This window comes from Lipotes vexillifer, unplaced genomic scaffold, assembly GCF_000442215.2.
Source record: "Lipotes vexillifer unplaced genomic scaffold, Lipotes_vexillifer_v1.1 scaffold75, whole genome shotgun sequence".
Lineage (NCBI taxonomy): Eukaryota > Metazoa > Chordata > Mammalia > Artiodactyla > Lipotidae > Lipotes > Lipotes vexillifer.
In genome coordinates, this window is record NW_006771517.1 from 1,334,378 (window position 1) to 1,352,628 (window position 18,251).

Consider the following 18,251-nt stretch of genomic DNA (forward strand, 5'->3'; position numbering starts at 1 on the left):
AAGTGGGTCTGCCTGTTGGCCCTTAAAGGCCGGTGGGGGGGGGGGCAAGTGCTCCACAGGTGATGAGTGTTCTGAGGGAAGTGAACAGGGGCTGCCTGGGCTCTGGGGAGGAGCTGGGGAAGTAGGCAGGTCAGAAGGAGCCGGTCACACCAAGAGCAAGTGGCAAGGCCATCCCAGGCAGAGGCAACCGTGGCTGTGTGGCGAGACAGGTAGTGAGGCAGGCTGGGGCAGCAGAGTGATGCGGCAGGAGAGGAGGTCATGGGGGCACCCTGAGGACCTGTGGGCCTCTTCCCGGAGCTTCAGTTTCCTCATCTGTGGAAATGGGAATGAGGACCTGAGCCGTGGGGGGCTTGGGCCAGGAATCAGGGCGATAAGGTATGTAAGAGCTCAGCGGAGCTGGGCACAGGAAGCTCCTGGTTAACTAAGATAGCCTAACTTAGACGGTGCTGTCTACGGGCCAGATGGGGACCAGGGCCTTGCATGAATTAGCTCATTAATCCTCCCAATAGACCTATGTGGCAGGGCTGTTCTCCCCATTTCACAGGTAAGGAAACTGAGGGAACAGCACAGGTCAGCTACTTACGTGTTACTATTCCAATAGCTTTTACTCTGGGTTAGCCCAGGGCTTGGCACAGAGCAGGCCCTCAGAGAGTGTTCGTTGAATTAGTGAATACATCTGGAAGGGGGACGCTGGGCAAGTGTGGGGAGCTCCGTGTGCATGTGTGTGAGTGACTGAGACTGGGTGTACTGTCTCCGTGTGCAGTTGTCTGTGACTCTGAGTGTGTGCGGCTGCTGTCTGACAGGGTCACACACTTGTCTCCCAGTGTCTTCACCCAAACGCCTGGTGGCTGTGAGGACTGTCAGACCGGCTGTGTGTGTGGCTGTGTCAGACTGTGTATGGCTGCCTACACGCGTCTGTCTGGGCCCAAAGGGCCACCTGGCACCCTTCCTGGGCTGGCTGGCAGGCCCGGAGGCTATGGCGGGGCAGGACAGGCAGGTTCAGAGGTGAGGAGGGCAGAGTCCCCATCCTCCGCCCCCCGCTGCCGGCCCCACCAGGCAGACCTGCAGATGGAAAAAATGTTCACACCCGGGGCAGGCGGGTGGCCGCCCCAGCGGGACTGCTCTGTGCACAGAAAACAAGTTCTTCTGGTATCAGCTCGAGTTTGGCAGGAAGTGGCTTTTGGGTGGCAGGAAGTTGGATTCAGCTCATATCAGTCCTGGCCGAGGGGCAGGAGAGCAGTTATCTGGGGTTAAACAGAGTTACCGAGAAGTGGGGCCCCAACACCCCACACCTGATAGAGCTGGGGGCACAGCCCACCCCTCCTGGTCATTTGGGATGTAAATGGGCCTTATGAAGTGCTGCCGCCCATCAAGTTCCTCCTGGGCCCTAGACCCCAGACAGAGCTCATCATCCACCTCCCATTACCCCCATGCAGCAGATGTGCAGACTGAGACTGGGAGAGGCAGTGGCTTCCCTGAGGTCACCGAGACAAGTGGAGAGAACGGGAGGGGAGAGACTGCAAGAAATCTACAAGACAAGAGAAAAACCAAGACAGAGAGCAAAGAGGAGAGGGGAGATGGGACCGGGACAGAGAAGGTAGCTGAATGAATGCAGAGAGCAGTGAGACCACGCTGGTGAGAAGACTTCTGGAGTGTCCAGGCCCTCACGTGGACATCACAGCTGAGCTTGAGATCCTGAACCCATTTCCCAGAGGAGGGCGTGAGACCCACAGAGCCTCACTGGCTAAGCCACACCTGGAATCCAGGTCTGATTCCAAAGCCCATGTTCTTTTGGGCCATGCCCCTGTGCCCACCTTCTAGGGAAGGGAAGCCCTAAAAGGGATGCCGATCACATGAGCTGTTTGCCTGGGTACGCTGTTGATGAATTTACCAAGTTGGCCAGTAGAGACCCAAGGTTCAAACCTAGACAGGGTGGTTACAAACTCATGTGCTTAACCATGTAACAGGGTGTGCCAAGCACTGTGCCAGAGCAGGCAGAGAAAGCCATGGCCCTGCTCTCAGGCTGGGACCCAGAGCATCCAGCCACTGATCTAAATCCCTGAAGCTCCACCCAGCAAGAAACGGAGTCTCCCAGCTCCCAGCCCTGGACACCCTGTACCCACCCTCAGCCCCCACTGGAGCCCTGGGGAGTGGGCCACTGGTCCTTCTGTTCTCATCCCAAAAGCAGCACCCAAGCTGTTCCCTGGCTGAGATGCTGATTTGAAGCTTGGTTTGCATGTCGTTTGCACATTACTCAGTTCACATCAGAAGGTACGAACATCTCCCTTTCCCGGAGAGGGCTGCTGGGCCCCCCTGCCCTCCTCCAGACAGCAAAAATGCCAGCCGGCTAGACAGGGAGCTGCGCCCTGGCCTCTGACAGCACCCGCCTGCTGCCACCTCCCCCATTCCCTCCTGGAGCCAAATTTAGGCAGCTCTGCTACTGAGAGATGCGGAGAGCGGAGGCAGGAAATGGTGAGGTTGGAGACAGCCCGGCCTTGGCCCAGGCAGGGTGGGGCAACCCCAGGGGTGCCCCGTCCCTAAAGCCCTTGGCCCAATGCCCCCCCCAACTCCTCCTCCCACAGGAATGTGGGCCTGGTTGGGGAACGCTGGGTTCTCAGCTGCAGCCCAGGGTGCTGGCTCCCCTGGCCATGAGGGAGGAGGGAGAGATGGAGGGAGGGAGGAGGTCATGGCCGGGGCAGTGGGGAAGGGATCAGATAGCCTCCTCCTGCCCCAGACACCCGCCGCCACTGGGGACAGGAGCCCGCTCTGCTTCTCAGCACTTCCTGCCCCTCCTTGGCATGCCCCCCCCAGACCTGACTGTGGGGTGGGGGGGCAGGAGGCATAGCTGGGCCTGCGGGGACTGAACTCCCCGCAAAAGGCTCCACGAGGCCATCTCCTTGGGCTAGCCTTTCACCTTGGTGGTCTTTGTTCCCCTTCCTGGGAAATGGGGAGGCTGGCCTACAATGATTTCTGAGTGGCTACCCTCACTGAGAGCCAGGGTTTCTGGGAGGTCTGGCAGAAAGGGACATGGCAGTGGCTTTAGGCCTAGGAACTTCTATTTCTCAGGTATGGCTAAGAGAGGCAGCTCCTCACTGATGCTGGGACAGGATGTGGGTGGGCTGAAGGGTGAAAGGAGAGGGCCTGGGCTGGATTACAGACACCAGGAACCTGGGGGTGGAGTTAATAGTGCCGGTAGCTGACAGCATGGATCCTGGGGTCTGAGCGCCTGGGTTTGAATCCAGCTCTTCCATTCTGTTCTCCATGCCTGTGGACAAGTCACTTCCATTTTCTGTGCCTCAGTTTCCTCATCTATAAGATGGGGGTAGTAATCCTCCCAGGGCTGCTGGGAAAGTGAAATGAGGCAGTGAATGCTTGGCACATATTAAGTGCACCACGATGCCAGCCACCAGCGTGATTGTTTGGTCTCCCTGGGCGGTTGGGAGGCCCCTGGAGCTATAACGGATGTGGACGCGATGGGGAGGCGCTGAACTTGGTGGTTAAATGGGCATCGGGATGGGAGTTCAAGTCTGCGTGACCCTGGGCAAATGGCCACACCCCGCTGCGCCCTGGGCGGGGAACAGCAGAGGCGCCTACCGCAGAGGGTCTGTGAGGATTACACAGATCAGGCTTGGCACGGCGCCTGGCACATAGCGGGCGCTCCCTGAAGGAGAGCTGGGCAGATCGAATGGTACCGCCCCGCACAAAGGACAGGTGGGCAGCGTCCCAGGAGGGCGGGGAGCGGAGCAGGTGCGCTGAGAGTGGGGAGGCGGGGTCGAAAAAGGGGGAACGCAGGGGCCGGCGGGCGGGCGCGCGCGCGCAGCAGGTGCGTGTCGAGTGGGCGGGGCCCCGCGCGGGCGGGGTCTCCAGGTGAGCGGGAGCGCGCCTCGAGGCCGGAGACTGGGGGAGGCGCGCCGCCCCGGCCCACCCGCCGGAAAGCGTCCCTGTGTCTTTAACGCCCTCCTCCCCGCGTTCCTCCCGCCCCCCCGCCCCCTTTGTGCGCCCCCCCAGCGGGGCTGCAGCCGCGGAGCCGTCCCCCCTGCACTGACAGCTGGTATCTAATTACTGTGTGAGAATGGAAAGTCAGGCTGTCCCAGCTCCGGGGAGAGGGGATTAACGTCTCCTGCAGAATACACTTCCTCTGGTGGGTTGCCATGGTTACTCTCATTACCTGCCTGCCCGCGAGGAGCCCGCGCGAGCCGCTCCAGCAGGCCCTCCGAACCCGGGCCTGGCGCGCGCGCTTCTCCCGGCCCCTCCTCGCCGAGGCGCACGCGCGTGCGCCGTGGGGGGAGCGCGAGCAGCCTCACCCCCGTCCCTCAGCTCCCCGCCGGAGCAGCTGTCAGTGGCGCGCGCGGCTCGGCCAGTCCCAGCGCGCGCTGTCAACAGTCATTAGCGCGGGCCTTTCCCCTCCCCCTCCAGCCCCTCCTCCTCCCCCCAAGTCTGGGGTGGGGCCCGCACCTGAGGCCCCGCTCGTTAGCGCGCCCCGGCCTCCCGCCGCGGCCCCGAAGGGACCCGCCCGCTGCGTCTGCTTGGCTCAGGGCCGCCCCCTTCCGCCTCACCCCCACCTCAGCGACCCCACTCCCCTGCCCTGGGCGGCGGCGCTCGAGGGAGGCGGGTGCCCAGAATCCTGGAGCGCGCCCCTCCATAGTAGCGGTGACCGCGGTTATTTATGGATATCTCGCCCAGGGTGGGGGCTATTTGTGCATCCTTTGGGTTCCCACAACCTTCCTGTGAGGTGGCGCAAGGCACTGCGCGTATGTATCGTGTCATCTCTGCACAGGAGGAAACTGAGGCCCAGGGTCAGGGCTCATTGTCCTCAGGCCTGTGACTTCACCTTAGAGCACCTGCGCCCTCCTGGCACGCCCAGGCCAGAATTCCTATCCCCCAGGCCCTACGCTATCCTGCTTGAGAGTGCCTTAGCTACTCCCTTCCTCCATCACTTAAACCAGGGTCATTGCCCCTCTCCTGCCAAGAGGGGGACACTTTGGCCCACTACACCCCTTTCTCTTCCCACTCCTTCCCCATTCACCCTTTCCAGACACTCCACAGTTAACAAAACCAAAAAGAAAAAAAAGGAAAAAGAAAAACATTCAGAGCTGCTTGAAGGATATGGCATCCCTCAAAGGTAGTGCTGTTGTTTGGGGGCTGATCCCCAGCACCTTGCCCTGTGGCCCCAGCGTGTGCATTTCGGTCCCGGCGTGATTTGAAAGAAGATGGAGGTTCAGCGAAGCAGAAAGGAAGCCTTGGAATATATGAGGCCTGTTCCAGATGGCAGGTGCGATGCGGTGGCGGCTCTGCACTAACAGTTGGAGATTGTGCACAGGGGTGGAGAAGAGGCAACATTAGGTCCTCCACGCCTTGTTTTTGTGTTTATTTATTTATGGGGGGGGGAGGTCTCATCCCTCCACCCCATCCAGGCCTACAGAGCTCAGTGCAACCATGGGTCCAAAAATTCTGCTGTGAATCTTTATCTTGGAGTTTTCTGCTTTTGGTTTTGGTTTCCAGTCTGCAGTAAGTAGTATTCATAATGGAGAGAAATTCAAATACTGTCCTTGTCCCATTAAAGTAACGGCCCCTCTCAGTCATCTGAGTGTCCTTTACAAACTGTGACCGGCTTCTCTTGGGGATTCTGAGGAAAGAATATTTGGGTGAAGGTCTTCATTCTGGTTTTCTGTTTTCGTTCTCTCCATTTAGTTTGCTTTTTAAATTTCATCTCCACCATTTTCCTTTCCTTCTGAGGACACTTTGCAGGAAGCTGACTTCTCCCCTTGGGTCTTCCTTCAGCCCTACCAGTAGTTGGAATGAGACTTTGTGGGAACCCCCCAAAACTGCTACCCCCATTTCCAAAACCTTGGTCCTGCCTGAATTTATTAAAGTGTGGTCTGGGGCATGGGAGGAATAGCCACAGTTCCAGAAGCTGGGAGGAATATGCAGCTAATAGCGTTTGCCTGTAATCTGGCTGGCCCTGATGGGATGGGGCAGCATCTTCACACTTGTCTGTGCAATCAACCTCCTGAAGTCCTGGGCTCCAAACAAGTGGTAGCCAAAGGTGTGTTTCCCCAGGGGGGGTTCTGCTCACTGACTTTCTCCTCTGACAGCAATCTCGTTGATTTCTTTTTTAAATAAGTTTATTTATTTATTTATTTTTGGCTGCATTGGGTCTTTGTTGCCATGCGTGGGCTTTCTCTAGTTGCGGTGAGCGGGGGCTACTCTTCGTTGCGGTGCGTGTGCTTCTCATTGCGGTGGCCTCTCCCGTTGAGGAGCACAGGCTCCAGGCGCATGGGCTTCAGTAGTTGCAGCACGTGGGCTCACTAGTTGTGGCACACGGGCTCAGTAGTTGTGGCTCTCGGGCTCCAGAGCGCAGGCTCAGTAGTTGTGGCACATGGGCTTTGCTGCTCCGAGGCAAACCAGGGCTCGAACCCGTGTCTTCTGCATTGGCAGGCGGATTCTTAACCACTGTGCCCCCAGGGAAGCTCGTTGACTTTTGCTCTTTGTCGAGAGCTGCACCAAAAGGGCTCATCCTAAGGACTGTTTGCATGGTTTCTTCCTCTACCTTAGGAACCCAATTGAGAAATGTCCCCACTGTTTAGCCTCATTCTCTTAATCATGGACACTTCGTTGCTGGAAGGCATATGCCACTACTGTAGTGATGGTGGTGCACTAAACGGCATCCCGGTGGCCTGAAACGGTGAGCCCACTTTGATAAGTGTATAACTTATTACCAGCAAGTGACTTTGAAGTTCCAGTGGAGATGACAGAACTGCAATCCATTAGCAATTGGACCTCACCTGCCATCAAGGGCAGGAGTCCGTTTAATTGGCTTAGTGGGAAGACAGGCAGGACTCAGTCAGATTCAGGAGCTCACCTGAGAGATGACTCCCAGCAACAGCCTGCGAGGCCACCCAGGCAGGGGCCTGGGAAGATATGCTCATCTCTCTCCTAGGTTTGCAGCCCTGGACACAGCAGTCCCCTTTGTGCCGAGCATTCACATCATTTGAGGAAACTGAGGAAGCCAGAAAAAGACCCATCAAGGGATGATCTGCTTTAAGTGTTAATTAATTTTGCCAGGGAGGACTTAAAAGTCAGATGTCAGGATGCTGGGCACTCCCGCTCTTTCTATCCACAATCCGCATTAAGTCTCTGGGTAGGTGTTTTGAATTCATACTAATGTTGTCCAATAAGATTCTTTTCTTCCCACCATTAGAAAAATGGGCCTTCACTGGAGAAGAAAATATTAATATATTAGGCCTGGCAGCACGGAGCATGTTTATTCTTTTTAAAAAAAAAAAATTATTTATTTATTTGGCTGTGCCACCTGCGGGATCTTCGTTGTGGCATGCGGATTTTTTAGTTGCAGCACGCGGGATCTAGTTCCCTGACCAGGGATCGAACTCGGGCCCACTGCGTTGGAAGCGTGGAGTCTTAACCACTGGACCACCAGGGAAGTCCCAGAACATGTTTATATTCATTATCCAATGCCAGTTTCCTTACTAGTTACCTCCCTGTCTCAATCACAGAGACATTCTAATCAGCAGTTCCCCAAATCTGTCATGCGTTAGAATCATCTGGGGGGTCTATTAAAATCCTCAGAGTGTCAGATTTGGTAGGTCTGAGGTGGAACCTGAGAATTGCATTTCTAACAAGTTCCCAGGTGGATGCCTAGGGACCACCCTTTCCGAACCATCGTTATAAATATTCTGAAATACCAGCCTTGCTTAAGTAGACATTTGGTGGTTTCCTCTATGACTTGCAACCTGGCCTTTAGTTTGGAACCCAGATGGGCTGGTTTTAAGGAAGATGGTAATACCCAAGAAAGTTTGTAGCTCCATGAATTTTTTTTTTTTTAATTTATTTTTGGCCATGTTGGGTCTGTTGCTGCGCGCTGACTTTCTTTAGTCGTGGCGAGCAGGGGCTACTCTTCGTTGTGGTATGCGGACTTCTCTTTGCTGTGGCTTCTCTTGTCGCGGAGCACAGGCTGTAGGCGGGCGGGCTCTGGAGCGCAGGCTCGGTAGTTGTGGCGCACGGGCTTAGTTGCTCCGCGGCACGTGGGATCTTCCCAGACCAGGGCTCGAACCTGTATCCCCTGCATTGACAGGCAGATTCCTGGAGCGCAGCTCGGTAGTTGTGGCGCACGGGCTTAGTTGCTCCGCGGCACGTGGGATCTTCCCAGACCAGGGCTCGAACCTGTATCCCCTGCATTGACAGGCAGATTCTTAACCTCTGCACCACCAGGGAAGTCCCGCACCATGAACTTTTAACAACTATTGCCATGTCTGGTTTTGCTGGCCCAAGTCTGGCTGGCTGTTTTGGAGTTAGCTGTTTCAAAAGGATCTAGTAAGTTACCATGGCAATATTATTCCCCACACAGGAAGGCCTCAGAGGTTGGTCCTGAACAACTGACCACGTGTTGTTTTTTTGTTTGTTTGTTTGTTTGTTTGTTTGTTTGCTGTACGTGGGCCTCTCACTGTTGTGGCCTCTCCCGTTGCGGAGCACAGGCTCCGGACGCGCAGGCTCAGCGGCCACGGCTCACAGGCCCAGCTGCTCCGCGGCATGTGGGATCTTCCCGTACCGGGGCACAAACCCATGTCCCCTGCATCGGCAGGCGGACTCTCAACCACTGCGCCACCAGGGAAGCCCTGACCATGTGTTTTTTCATGGCTCTTCCCATGGGGTGCTGCTGGGTTCCATTCCATCTCTCCTGGTTGGCGTTCCCAGGAAGTGGGGAATAGCCAAGAGGCTCCAGCCCCACTCTTTATCCAGCCTGTAAATGAAGTGAGCTTCCTTTGTCAACTCAGGGCCCAGCTTGCTTAGGACTGTGGATCAGACTAAGCTAACCTGGGTACAAAGCAGAGGTGGTTGGCAGAGGCATCCCAAGGCTATGCGGAAGGTGCTGTCCGCTTCCTAATTAGCAGCTCAGGCGTTGTGGTACTGCGTCTGGATTCTCGGCTAGGAAAGGCAGGCCTCTCCTGCAGCATTTAGCATGAAAGTTATTACCTCTGTGGATGCAGGGCATGGCAGAGATGTCTGTGGCACGTGACTGCCGTGCGATCCCTTTGTTCTCTTCCCAGGGTTCTCCTTGAAGGCCACACAGATATCCTGGTGTTCCACCCTCAGGGTGTAGTACACATGGTGTCCAGGTGGCCACAGCTCACCAGAGGACAGTTCAAGGTGTGGCTCTGCAGACCTTGTGTGGTTTGAATTCTGGTTGTTATGGGCCCTCTCCTTTCCCGTGTACATCTCAGCAGTTGAGATAGACCGATTACAGGACCCAGGTTTGAACAGCACAGGAGAGGACAATCCATTTTTTGTTTGTTTGTTTGTTTTTGCAGTACGCGGGCCTCTCACTTCTGTGGCCTCTCCTGCTGCGGAGCACAGGCTCCAGACGCGCAGGCTCAGCAGCCATGGCTCACGGGCCCAGCCGCTCCGCGGCATGTGGGATCTTCCCGGACCGGGGCACGAACCCGTGTCCCCTGCATCGGCAGGTGGACTCTCAACCACTGTGCCACCAGGGAAGCCCCGACAATCCATTTTTAAAGAGGGAGCATCCCTGAAGAGTTTCTCTGAGTTAATTTTATGGTCATGTTGGGCCAGGTACAAAGCTGTTGGTTACCCGCGTCTGCCTGTGAATGGAGGTGGGAGGCTGGGACCGAGGCAGGCCAGGCACTGGGCAGCGATGTTTTGCTGTTTAATCTGAGTTCATTAGTTATACCTTGACTTTAGGAAAGCTTATTCCAAGTTTTTGTGACAGCCTTATTAGCATGTTATTTTGCATAAGATTCTGCATCTCTTCTGATGGTGGTTATTACCTCGGGGGACCCCCTTCTGTAACCTGAATGTATCAGAGGGACAGGAGATAAGAACAGATTCCTAAACACAAAATGTCCAAACGCAGTGGGTCTGAAGGGAAGAGATGAACATTTACAAGGCTCTGTGTGGCAGATGCCTGACTTACGTTCTTACCTGAGCCTTGGAACATCCAACTAAGACTTTTAGGTTCATTTTACAGGTGAGAGGAAACTGAGTTTTTTGGTTTTTTTTAAAAAATTAATTAATTTATTTATTTTTGGTTGCATTGGGTCTTCGTTGCTGTGCACGGGCTTTCTCTAGTTGCAGTGAGCGGGGGCTACTCTTAGTTGTGGCACGTGGGCTTCTCACTGCAGTGGCTTCTCTCGTTGTGGAGCATGGGCTCTAGGCGTGCAGGCTTCAGTAGTTGTGGCATGCAGGCTTCAGTAGTTGTGGCTTGCGGGCTCTAGAGTGCTCAGTAGTTGTGGTGCACGGGCTTAGTTGCTCCATGGCATGTGAGATCTTCCCGGACCAGGGCTCGAATCCGTGTCCCCTGCATTGGCAGGTGGATTCCTAACCACTGCGCCACCAGGGAAGCCCAGGAAACTGAGTTTTAAGAGGTGAAGAAGTGACCTGCCCAAGGTCACCAAGCTGGTTAGGGCGCACTTTCCATCTCACCTATCTAAAATATTATCTTTCATCAGACTGACTTCTTTCTCTCTTCCTTCTCATCAAATTTTATCAACTTTTTCCAGAAGTATCTGTGTTCTGGCCTGAAACAATTTTATGAGCAGAGAGGCCTATTCACTTGTAAGCAGCAAAACCCATCATTATGCCTCTGGGACTCAGATTATTGAAATCTGGAACTATCCATCCCATTATACTTTAAAAAAATATACCTTTTAAAATTAAGTTTAACAGACACACAGAAAAGTACACAAATTGTAAGTGTTCAGATCAATGGCTTTTTATAAATTGAACCCACCCCAGCTCAAGAAATAGAAACCCAGTTGTATTTTCATTCTTAAGTTTCTTTTGTTTGTTTTTGCCAGTGTGAACCTCTGGTTAGAAGTGTATTGTAACTGACCGGTCATAATATTTGTCCCATGCAGCTCTGTCACGGCAGTATTTGAAGATCTCCAAAATGCTGGTAGTTACAAGTCAGCGAATGAATTAGTGACTGATGAGCCCAGGACTAAAGAGGGGGACTACAGATACCCTCAAGACAGAGATAACAGTAACTTCTGAGAGGGTTTAAGAATAGCAGTCCTGGAATTTTACAGCTCATCTCATAAGTGAAGCTCAGGGAGCTTGAAGAGTGCAGTCAGGACCAGCAAGCTGCTTTTTCTACATAGGTGCTTGTGCGCACACACACACACACACACACACACACACACACACACACACACACACACACACCTGCTGAGAAGTCCCAAATGGATGCAGGGCCAGTGAGGTCACCACCCAGGGTCATCACTCATGGACGCTGCCCACTAGCCCTAGGGTTTGGTCCCTACGTCCCAGATGCCCTTCCTTTCCCACCTGCTCTCAAGTGGGCCACTGGCAAAGGGATAGCCCTGCTATCCTATCATGGCACATTGAGAAAATTGCTGGATAAAAGCAAACCCTGCCTGTGCCCAGAATGTGTTGTGAGTGAGTGTCCCATTCAGCGTGCCCTCGATTCTCCCTGGACGACAAAGACCAAAGTCCTGAGCCAGCTCTGACCCTTACCAGCCACCATCCCACAGGCAGGTTCTGACCCTAACGGTCTCCCAGGCTTGTCGCGATGTTCAGCCCCGTCCTGGCTGGGGGAAGCTTGGCAATTGGCAAAGCACTTCTTAATGACAATATTTATCCAGCAGTTTCTGTGGCCAGGCTTGGTGCTAAGTGCCACACACACATTTCATTTACTCCTCTCTGCGGCTTATGGGAAAGGTGCTTCTGTTGTGCCCAGCTTCTAGGTAAAGGACCTGATGCTCAGAAAAGCAAAATACCTGCTCACGGTCACACAGCCACTTAATGGGGCCCCACTGAAACTGGAGAAGTGTGTGTCTAAACTACCCTGCCTGGCTGCCGCTTATAACCACCCAGTCATCCAGCAGCTGTTTATTGAGCCTACTATGTGCCAGGCATTGTGCTCTGTGCTGGGGAGACAGCTGTGAGCCCCCAGAAGAACACCCCCTTTCCCCCTCCAAAGAGCCAACATTCTTGAGTGGGATCCTTTGGGGAAGAATTCTATTGGAGATTTGTGTTTTGAGCCCTTTTAGAGAAGAGCCTGCCTCCTTTTTCCCAAATCCCCCCTCCCAAACACTGCTTGCTCTTCCTCTTTGAAACCCCCAGAGCCCTCCAAGTTTCCACTTAGGGCGATGATGGCTGAAAGCCCAGTGTCCCTGAGATCCTGGCACACCTTTTCGGGGCCAGCTGACAGCACTCGTGCCAGCCCAATAAGAGGCTCGGGGGGTCCACGGCCACCCCACTCATGTGGCCCTGCCACCTCCACGTGGCCTTGTGTCTGTTATTCTCTGCATCTCCACACACAAAGAGCCCGGGTGCCGTTGCTGGCGCTCAGCTGCTGGAGTGGGGAGGTGGGCAGCGGAGAAAAGCTTTTCTGAAAGGCCAGGGCGAGGCAGGAGTCACCCAGGTGATCTGAGCCGTTTCCCTGGGACCCTAGCCCAGGACCACAGCGAAAGGTTACTGCTAATTGGGGAGCTCTTGATGGGGCCGCATCTATTTAGCACCGCCCCCCTCCCCAGAGACTTCCAGGATGGTCTTGGCACAGTGTGTGATTCGAAAGCTCCCTTCTGAGTCTGGCACAATCTGTCTGAAATTGTGAACATGGTGGCTCTTGGTTTTTTAATTTGTTGTTTTTCTCTGCCCATTGTTTCTGGCAGATTTAGTAGCAGCAGCCACCCTTGGCTCTGGAAGCCCCCTCCCTGCGGCCCTCTCAGCAGGCTCCTGTCCCCCAGCCCCCCAGACCTACCATTGGAGGCCTTACGGGGTCAGCGAGCAGCGGTGTCCCTGCCCCTGACCCACTGCCCAGCCACAGGGCCCAGCTCTCACCCTGCCATCATCCCTGACACTAACACAGCTTGTCCACCCTGTCGCAGGGGGCAGATGGCCTGTCGGAGCCGGAGGGCATCTCTCTGAAGCGGGTCGCTGTGGTGGAAGATTTCTTTGACATCATCTACTCGATGCATGTGGAGAGCTCAGCGGAGCCAGGCAAAGCCCCCAAGCACGCTGGGCAGAAGAAAACCTACCGAGCGGTGAGATTTCTGTCTCTTTGCCTCTGCTGGCAGCCCCAGGCCTTGGCAGGAGGCCACGGGATCCGCACATGTTGGGCAGGGGGGTGGGGCAGGGAGCTGAGGCGTGATGAAACAGCCTTTGGGGACCCAGGGGGGCACAGGGCAAGGGCATGGCAGCCAGAGATGGCTCGTGGGGCGAGGGGGCGGGCTCTGTGGTCTGAGCACAAAGAAGCAGGTTGAAGGGAGTGAGAGGGAGGGAAGGAAAGAGAGGGATGAGGGAAGGAGGAAAGCCCTCCTCTTCCTGGTTTCTGCTTCACTCCATCCCCTCAGCCCCAGCCTGAGGCCGCAGTTGGGGGTGGGGTGGCTAGATAATAATAATCATCAGAGCAAATGCTTCCATGGCATTTACTGTGTGCCAGGCCTGTCCTGAATACTCCCTATGTGTGAGTTCATTCAGCCCCCTACGACCCTGTGAAGTCAGGGCTGGAAGTTCCCCAGGGGAAGTCTGAGGACCTGAGCCCCACCCTCTAGGAAAGCACAGTTCGATTTGGGGTGGAGAGGCTGAGAGCAAAACCAAGATACGAGAAACAGAAATGTGTCCAAGACTAGCTTCGAGGGAACAAGAACCCAGGTACGCCTGGTCGTTCAGCAAAGGCCCCTCCAGACACCAACTTCCAATGCTAAGCCAGGGGGACTTCATGGAGAAGGTGGCAGGTGAGCTAGCAGTCTAAACTTTGGGTAGGCAGAAGAGAGCGGAGGCGGCAACCCAGGGTGGGAAACATCACACATGGGGCAGTGGAGGGGATGGTGGCCAGAGCAGGAGGGGCCTGCCTGGGTTCTGGTCCTGCCCCGCCATTGACCCCCATTGCCATGGCTCATGCACAGCTCTGAACCACTTGTCTGGCACCCACCACTAAACCAGTAAAGCCAAGCACTTTATGTTCATTCAAGCCTCACAGCAGTCCTGTGACAGAGGTGCCATGGCCCATTTCACAGTTGAGGAAACTGAGACCCAGAGAGGTAGGCTACCGCTCGAAGGTCACACAGCACTGAAGTGGCAGTCAGCTCTGTGTTGACTTTCTCTCAGGCTTCCTAGAGACCTGCCCCTCTGTGATGGGGCTGCCTCACCCAAAGCGGATGGGAACCCTCCAGGTTCTTTTATAAATAGCCTTGGAGTGCAGCGGAGGTGGCCTGTATAAGTCTATAATTTCCCCATATGGCCTGATTTTTTTTAAAAAAAAATCCAGTAATCTGGTTTGTCCTTGTCCTCAGAAGACGGCCTTTGCTCTAAATGAGTCTTAAGGATGGACCCTCATGACAAGGACCTCGGGGAGATGAGGGGTCGGGCTGAGGGAAGCAGGAGGTGGTTGTGCTCATCCGCCCCGACTTGCAGTGCTTCTCAGCACTTGTGCGTTGGGCAGCGGCTTGTGGGGAGGGAGTTCTGAGGGTATTTCCACTGGAGGGTCATAAATGGAGGGAGGGATACCCGAGCTGGGGCCTGTGTGGGCCCCTTGGTACTGATGCAACCCTGCACACTTTCTCAGCGTTGAATCTGCCTTGCTGGGAGCCGGCACGTGCCAGGCTCTGCGCTCAGCACGTCCCCTGCACCAGCTCTCTGAGCCATCACACGGATGAAGCAGGTGCTGCTGTTACCCCCATTTTACAGATGAGGAAGACGAGGCTCAGAGAGATGAATAAACCTGCCTTGAGGTCATCCAGCTGATGTTCAGAGCCAGGCAGCTGTCCCAGAGCCCACACCCTGACCACCACACATGCCACCTCTCTACAAACCTCCTATGGCCAGCTGGTGGGGTCCGCTGACTTGCTTGTCGAAGTAGGCAGTCTTGTACCAACCAGACCTCATGATTTCCCTGGTCCCCTGGGTGCCCAGTCCCAAGTCTCACCCTCAGGCACTTCCTGGGTGTTTACGAAGGCTGGGGTCTTCGAGCTCTGTGCTGCGGAGAGGGCGGGGCTGGCTGCACCCACCAGGCTCTGCGTCTCTGGGCCAAGCGGACGTCCAGCCCTTGGCTCTGCGCTTCCTGGCTTCTTGTCCATATGCCCGCCGCGTGCCCCACTTCCCGCTGCCCAGCCTGGAGCTGGCACATGACTGGCAGCGAGCCAGCTGGGCTGCGTGCAGAGCTGGAATTTCAGCAGCGGGGCCAAGGCTGAGGGAGCAGGCCAGGCCCCCCTGCAGTGGGTGTGAGGCCAGGGGGGCCGCCGTACCCCCTTCCTCCTCTGCGTGTCTCCTCTCCCTTCCCCCCTCTTCTCCATCTGTCACCCTTCTCATTGCCACCCTTTTCCTTTTGGGGGGATGGGGTAGTGCCCGCATGCTTTTGTCCTCCTCTTTTCACCTGCTCCCGTTTTCCTCAGCCTAAGCCTAGCTCTTCAGCCCCATCCATGCCTGTGGAAAGAGACCCGCCCCCGCCCCCTCCCCCCCCAAGGAAACTCCGCGCTGACGGGTGCAGGGAGGCACAGCCTGGCGCTGCAGGCTTTGCATCAGGCCCTTAGGAGGGGTTTTTGGACCTACCTGTGTGTGCTTTACCAAACGTGAATCCTGGGACTGCCTTGCTGTCTCTGGGGACACCTGGGACCTTCCGGATTCTTACAGGCCTGGGGTGCCTGAGGGAGCCGGAGACTGGAAGGGAGATGGGCAGGCTTGTTCAGGGCATTAAAGGAGGCACATTCTTCAGTGGGCGAAGGACTTTCTAGGGATCAGAGAGGGCAGGTAATGAGCTTTCTGAAACTGGAGGTCTCTGAGCCAGGGGTAGATGGCTGTTTACGACGGACAATACAGGGGAGTCCCATCTTGGTCAGGAAGCCCCTGCCTTACTTTGCCTCTGATGCAGCGTGACCTGAGGTCCAGAGGATCCCAGGGAGTCTTGCCAAGGCAGGGGTGTGGGTTCTACAAAGTTCCCTGAAGCCACATAGAGGACTGGCCCTTCTTCAAGGGGCGTGTCTGGTGTCTGCACCCCTCTGGATTAGGGTGATCCCCTTTGCTTCCTTCCTCTTTCCCAGGATGCTAGTAGGCTAGATCGGGTTCTGGAGTCCTGATCTGGCTGCCCAGACCACTTTGGAGTTGGGGCCAGATGTGGTCAGCAGCTGCTGCAGGCCCACCACGTGCTAATCCACCCGCAGGGCAGAAGGAGGATCTTGTAAAGTGGTGCAAATCCCCCCAATTGGCCTCATCTGTCTTTGTTGACCTCTGAGTTGGGGACCGAAAATGGGGCCTTGCAAGTCAGCAGCTCTGCAAATAGCTTCTGCTCTCCCTGCCAGCGAAATCTCACTCAGTTTTTACTACTAAGAAAAACGTAAAAGGCAGATTCATGTATGGGTTTCAGTGTCCAGGCAGGAGGCCTGAGAGCGAGGCAACAGACAGTCCAGGGCCTCCAAGGGCAGCTGGGTGGGGGCAGGGGTCCTGGAGCTTCCCCTCTTAAATGCAACAGCTCCGTCTTTATCTGTGTCATGTTTTGGGCTTCAGGATAAGAGTCTATTTCCAGAACACTGTCTGTAGCTCTAAAACTATCTGAAAACCACCATCCTACTGACCAGGGCATCAACTGGGATGGTCTTCCTTGTTTCAACTCATCCTGTGGGTCCTGCGGCCTTGGGCATCTGTGCAGTCAAACAAATGGAGGTCCCATTTCTCATGTGGACAAGGCAGGAGCATGAACCAAAAGATGCCCACAGGAGGTTGAAGGCCCCAGTGGGGGAAGGCATCGTCCTCCATTCGGGTCCCTGCAGCAGCGTGGAGCTGGACTCTGCACTTTACTGGCTCCCCGGGGAGCTCTCAGCGAGGCTGCAGACATTCCAGCCACGCAGGGCAGGGCTTCCCTCCCGGGCCCTTGGAGAGCTCCAAGGACTTCTTACCCACCCGCCTTTGGTCCAGCCCACCTGCCCATCCATGGGACCCAGGGCCAGAAGGCGTGTGCCCGGTGCGCCACCTCCCCGTGGCACTCCGGCCAGCCTTTGCATACTGCTGGGTCCCTGCCAAGGCCGGGAGAGCTGGGGCTGCCACTCTGGCCCCTGGGCAGGATGCTCTCTCGTAACTGTCCCTGTGCCCGCAGTGGGCCAGGCGGCAAGCAGGGCCTCTGCCTATGCCACAGGCAGCCCTCAGCAGAGCAGCCCACCCAGGAAGGCTCTCCCTGAGCCCTGCAGAAACTCTGTCTCTGCCCAGCGGCTGGTGAGCTCCGGGTAGTAAAGTAGGGCTTCTTTCCCCATGGTGTCACCCTTCCTTTCCCAGCAGACTGCAACCCTCCTCCTCCACGCCCTCACCTCAGCTCTTCTGGGGCCTGACCAGAGAGGCCACACCTCGGGCACCTAGGAGGTCATCTGCTGGCCCAGCTGAGCCTTGGCCCTCTGCTTGGCACAGCGGGGCATCCTCCCCTCTTGCCCGTTGACTCCTGCAGCCGTCAGCCCCTCAGCAGGACCCATCCCTCCCAACCCCGCAGGCCCAAGAGGGACCTGCCACCCCTAAGACTGCCAGGCAGCCCCTGGCTGGGGATGAAGATGTCCGCATGCGTGGCAGGAGAGCCCCCATGCCTCGGCCCTCACGCCCTCCCATCCACCGGCTCCAATCAGAGAGCAGGGCTTTGCCCTTGTCCCTGACCTCCAGAGGAAGGCAATCAGACAGGGAATTTGGAAGGGAGATAACTCATCACGGAGCCTGCCTGCTCCGCAGAGCATCAAATCAGCTGAGAAATAACAATCGTGTCACCAAGATCAACTCTGCATTTGTAGCCGGCCACCAGGCAGGAGCGGCCCCTGGAGCTCCGCAGGCAGCACAGCCTAAGCTGGTCCTCTGAGGGCCTGGCCGCAGCCGGGGGGGCCCCCTGGCACCTCCCCAACCCCATCCACTCTGCCTCACCCTGCCCTGCTTCCTAGCCACCGCAGAGATGGGGCTGGGCACGTGTCCACCCCGCAGGAGCAGACCAGGTGCGTCCTGGAGAGCAGCCCCTCCTACTGTGGGCTGACCAGCACCCTTGGCCAACTTTCCCGACTGGGCTGCGGCGAGAACGGCGGAATGCTAGCGTGGTGCTGCCCCTTAGTGGAGAGGAGCGGAAGGGCCTGGGCTCTGGGAAACGTGAAAACCAGCAACTGGGCAGCCACCGGCCTCAGCCAGGAAACCCGGGTCCAAGAGGTCCCTCTGGGCCCCTCAGGCAGCCAAACCAGGACCAGTGGGTTTCCCAAAACCCAGAGCAAGAGGAGAGGACTGAGCTTCTGGGCCCACAC

At 56.2% G+C, this 18,251-nt stretch overlaps 1 protein-coding gene across 1 annotated transcript in view; it reads left to right on the forward strand.

Annotated features, from left to right (window-relative positions):
• The window catches only part of NOL4L (nucleolar protein 4 like), a 132,874-nt gene that overhangs the window by 42,473 nt on the left and 72,150 nt on the right, over positions 1-18,251 (forward strand). The window contains exon 2 of the mRNA XM_007446851.1: positions 12,888-13,043. Within this exon, the coding sequence (XP_007446913.1) occupies positions 12,888-13,043 (156 nt within the window). The remainder of the gene's footprint in view (positions 1-12,887; positions 13,044-18,251) is intronic.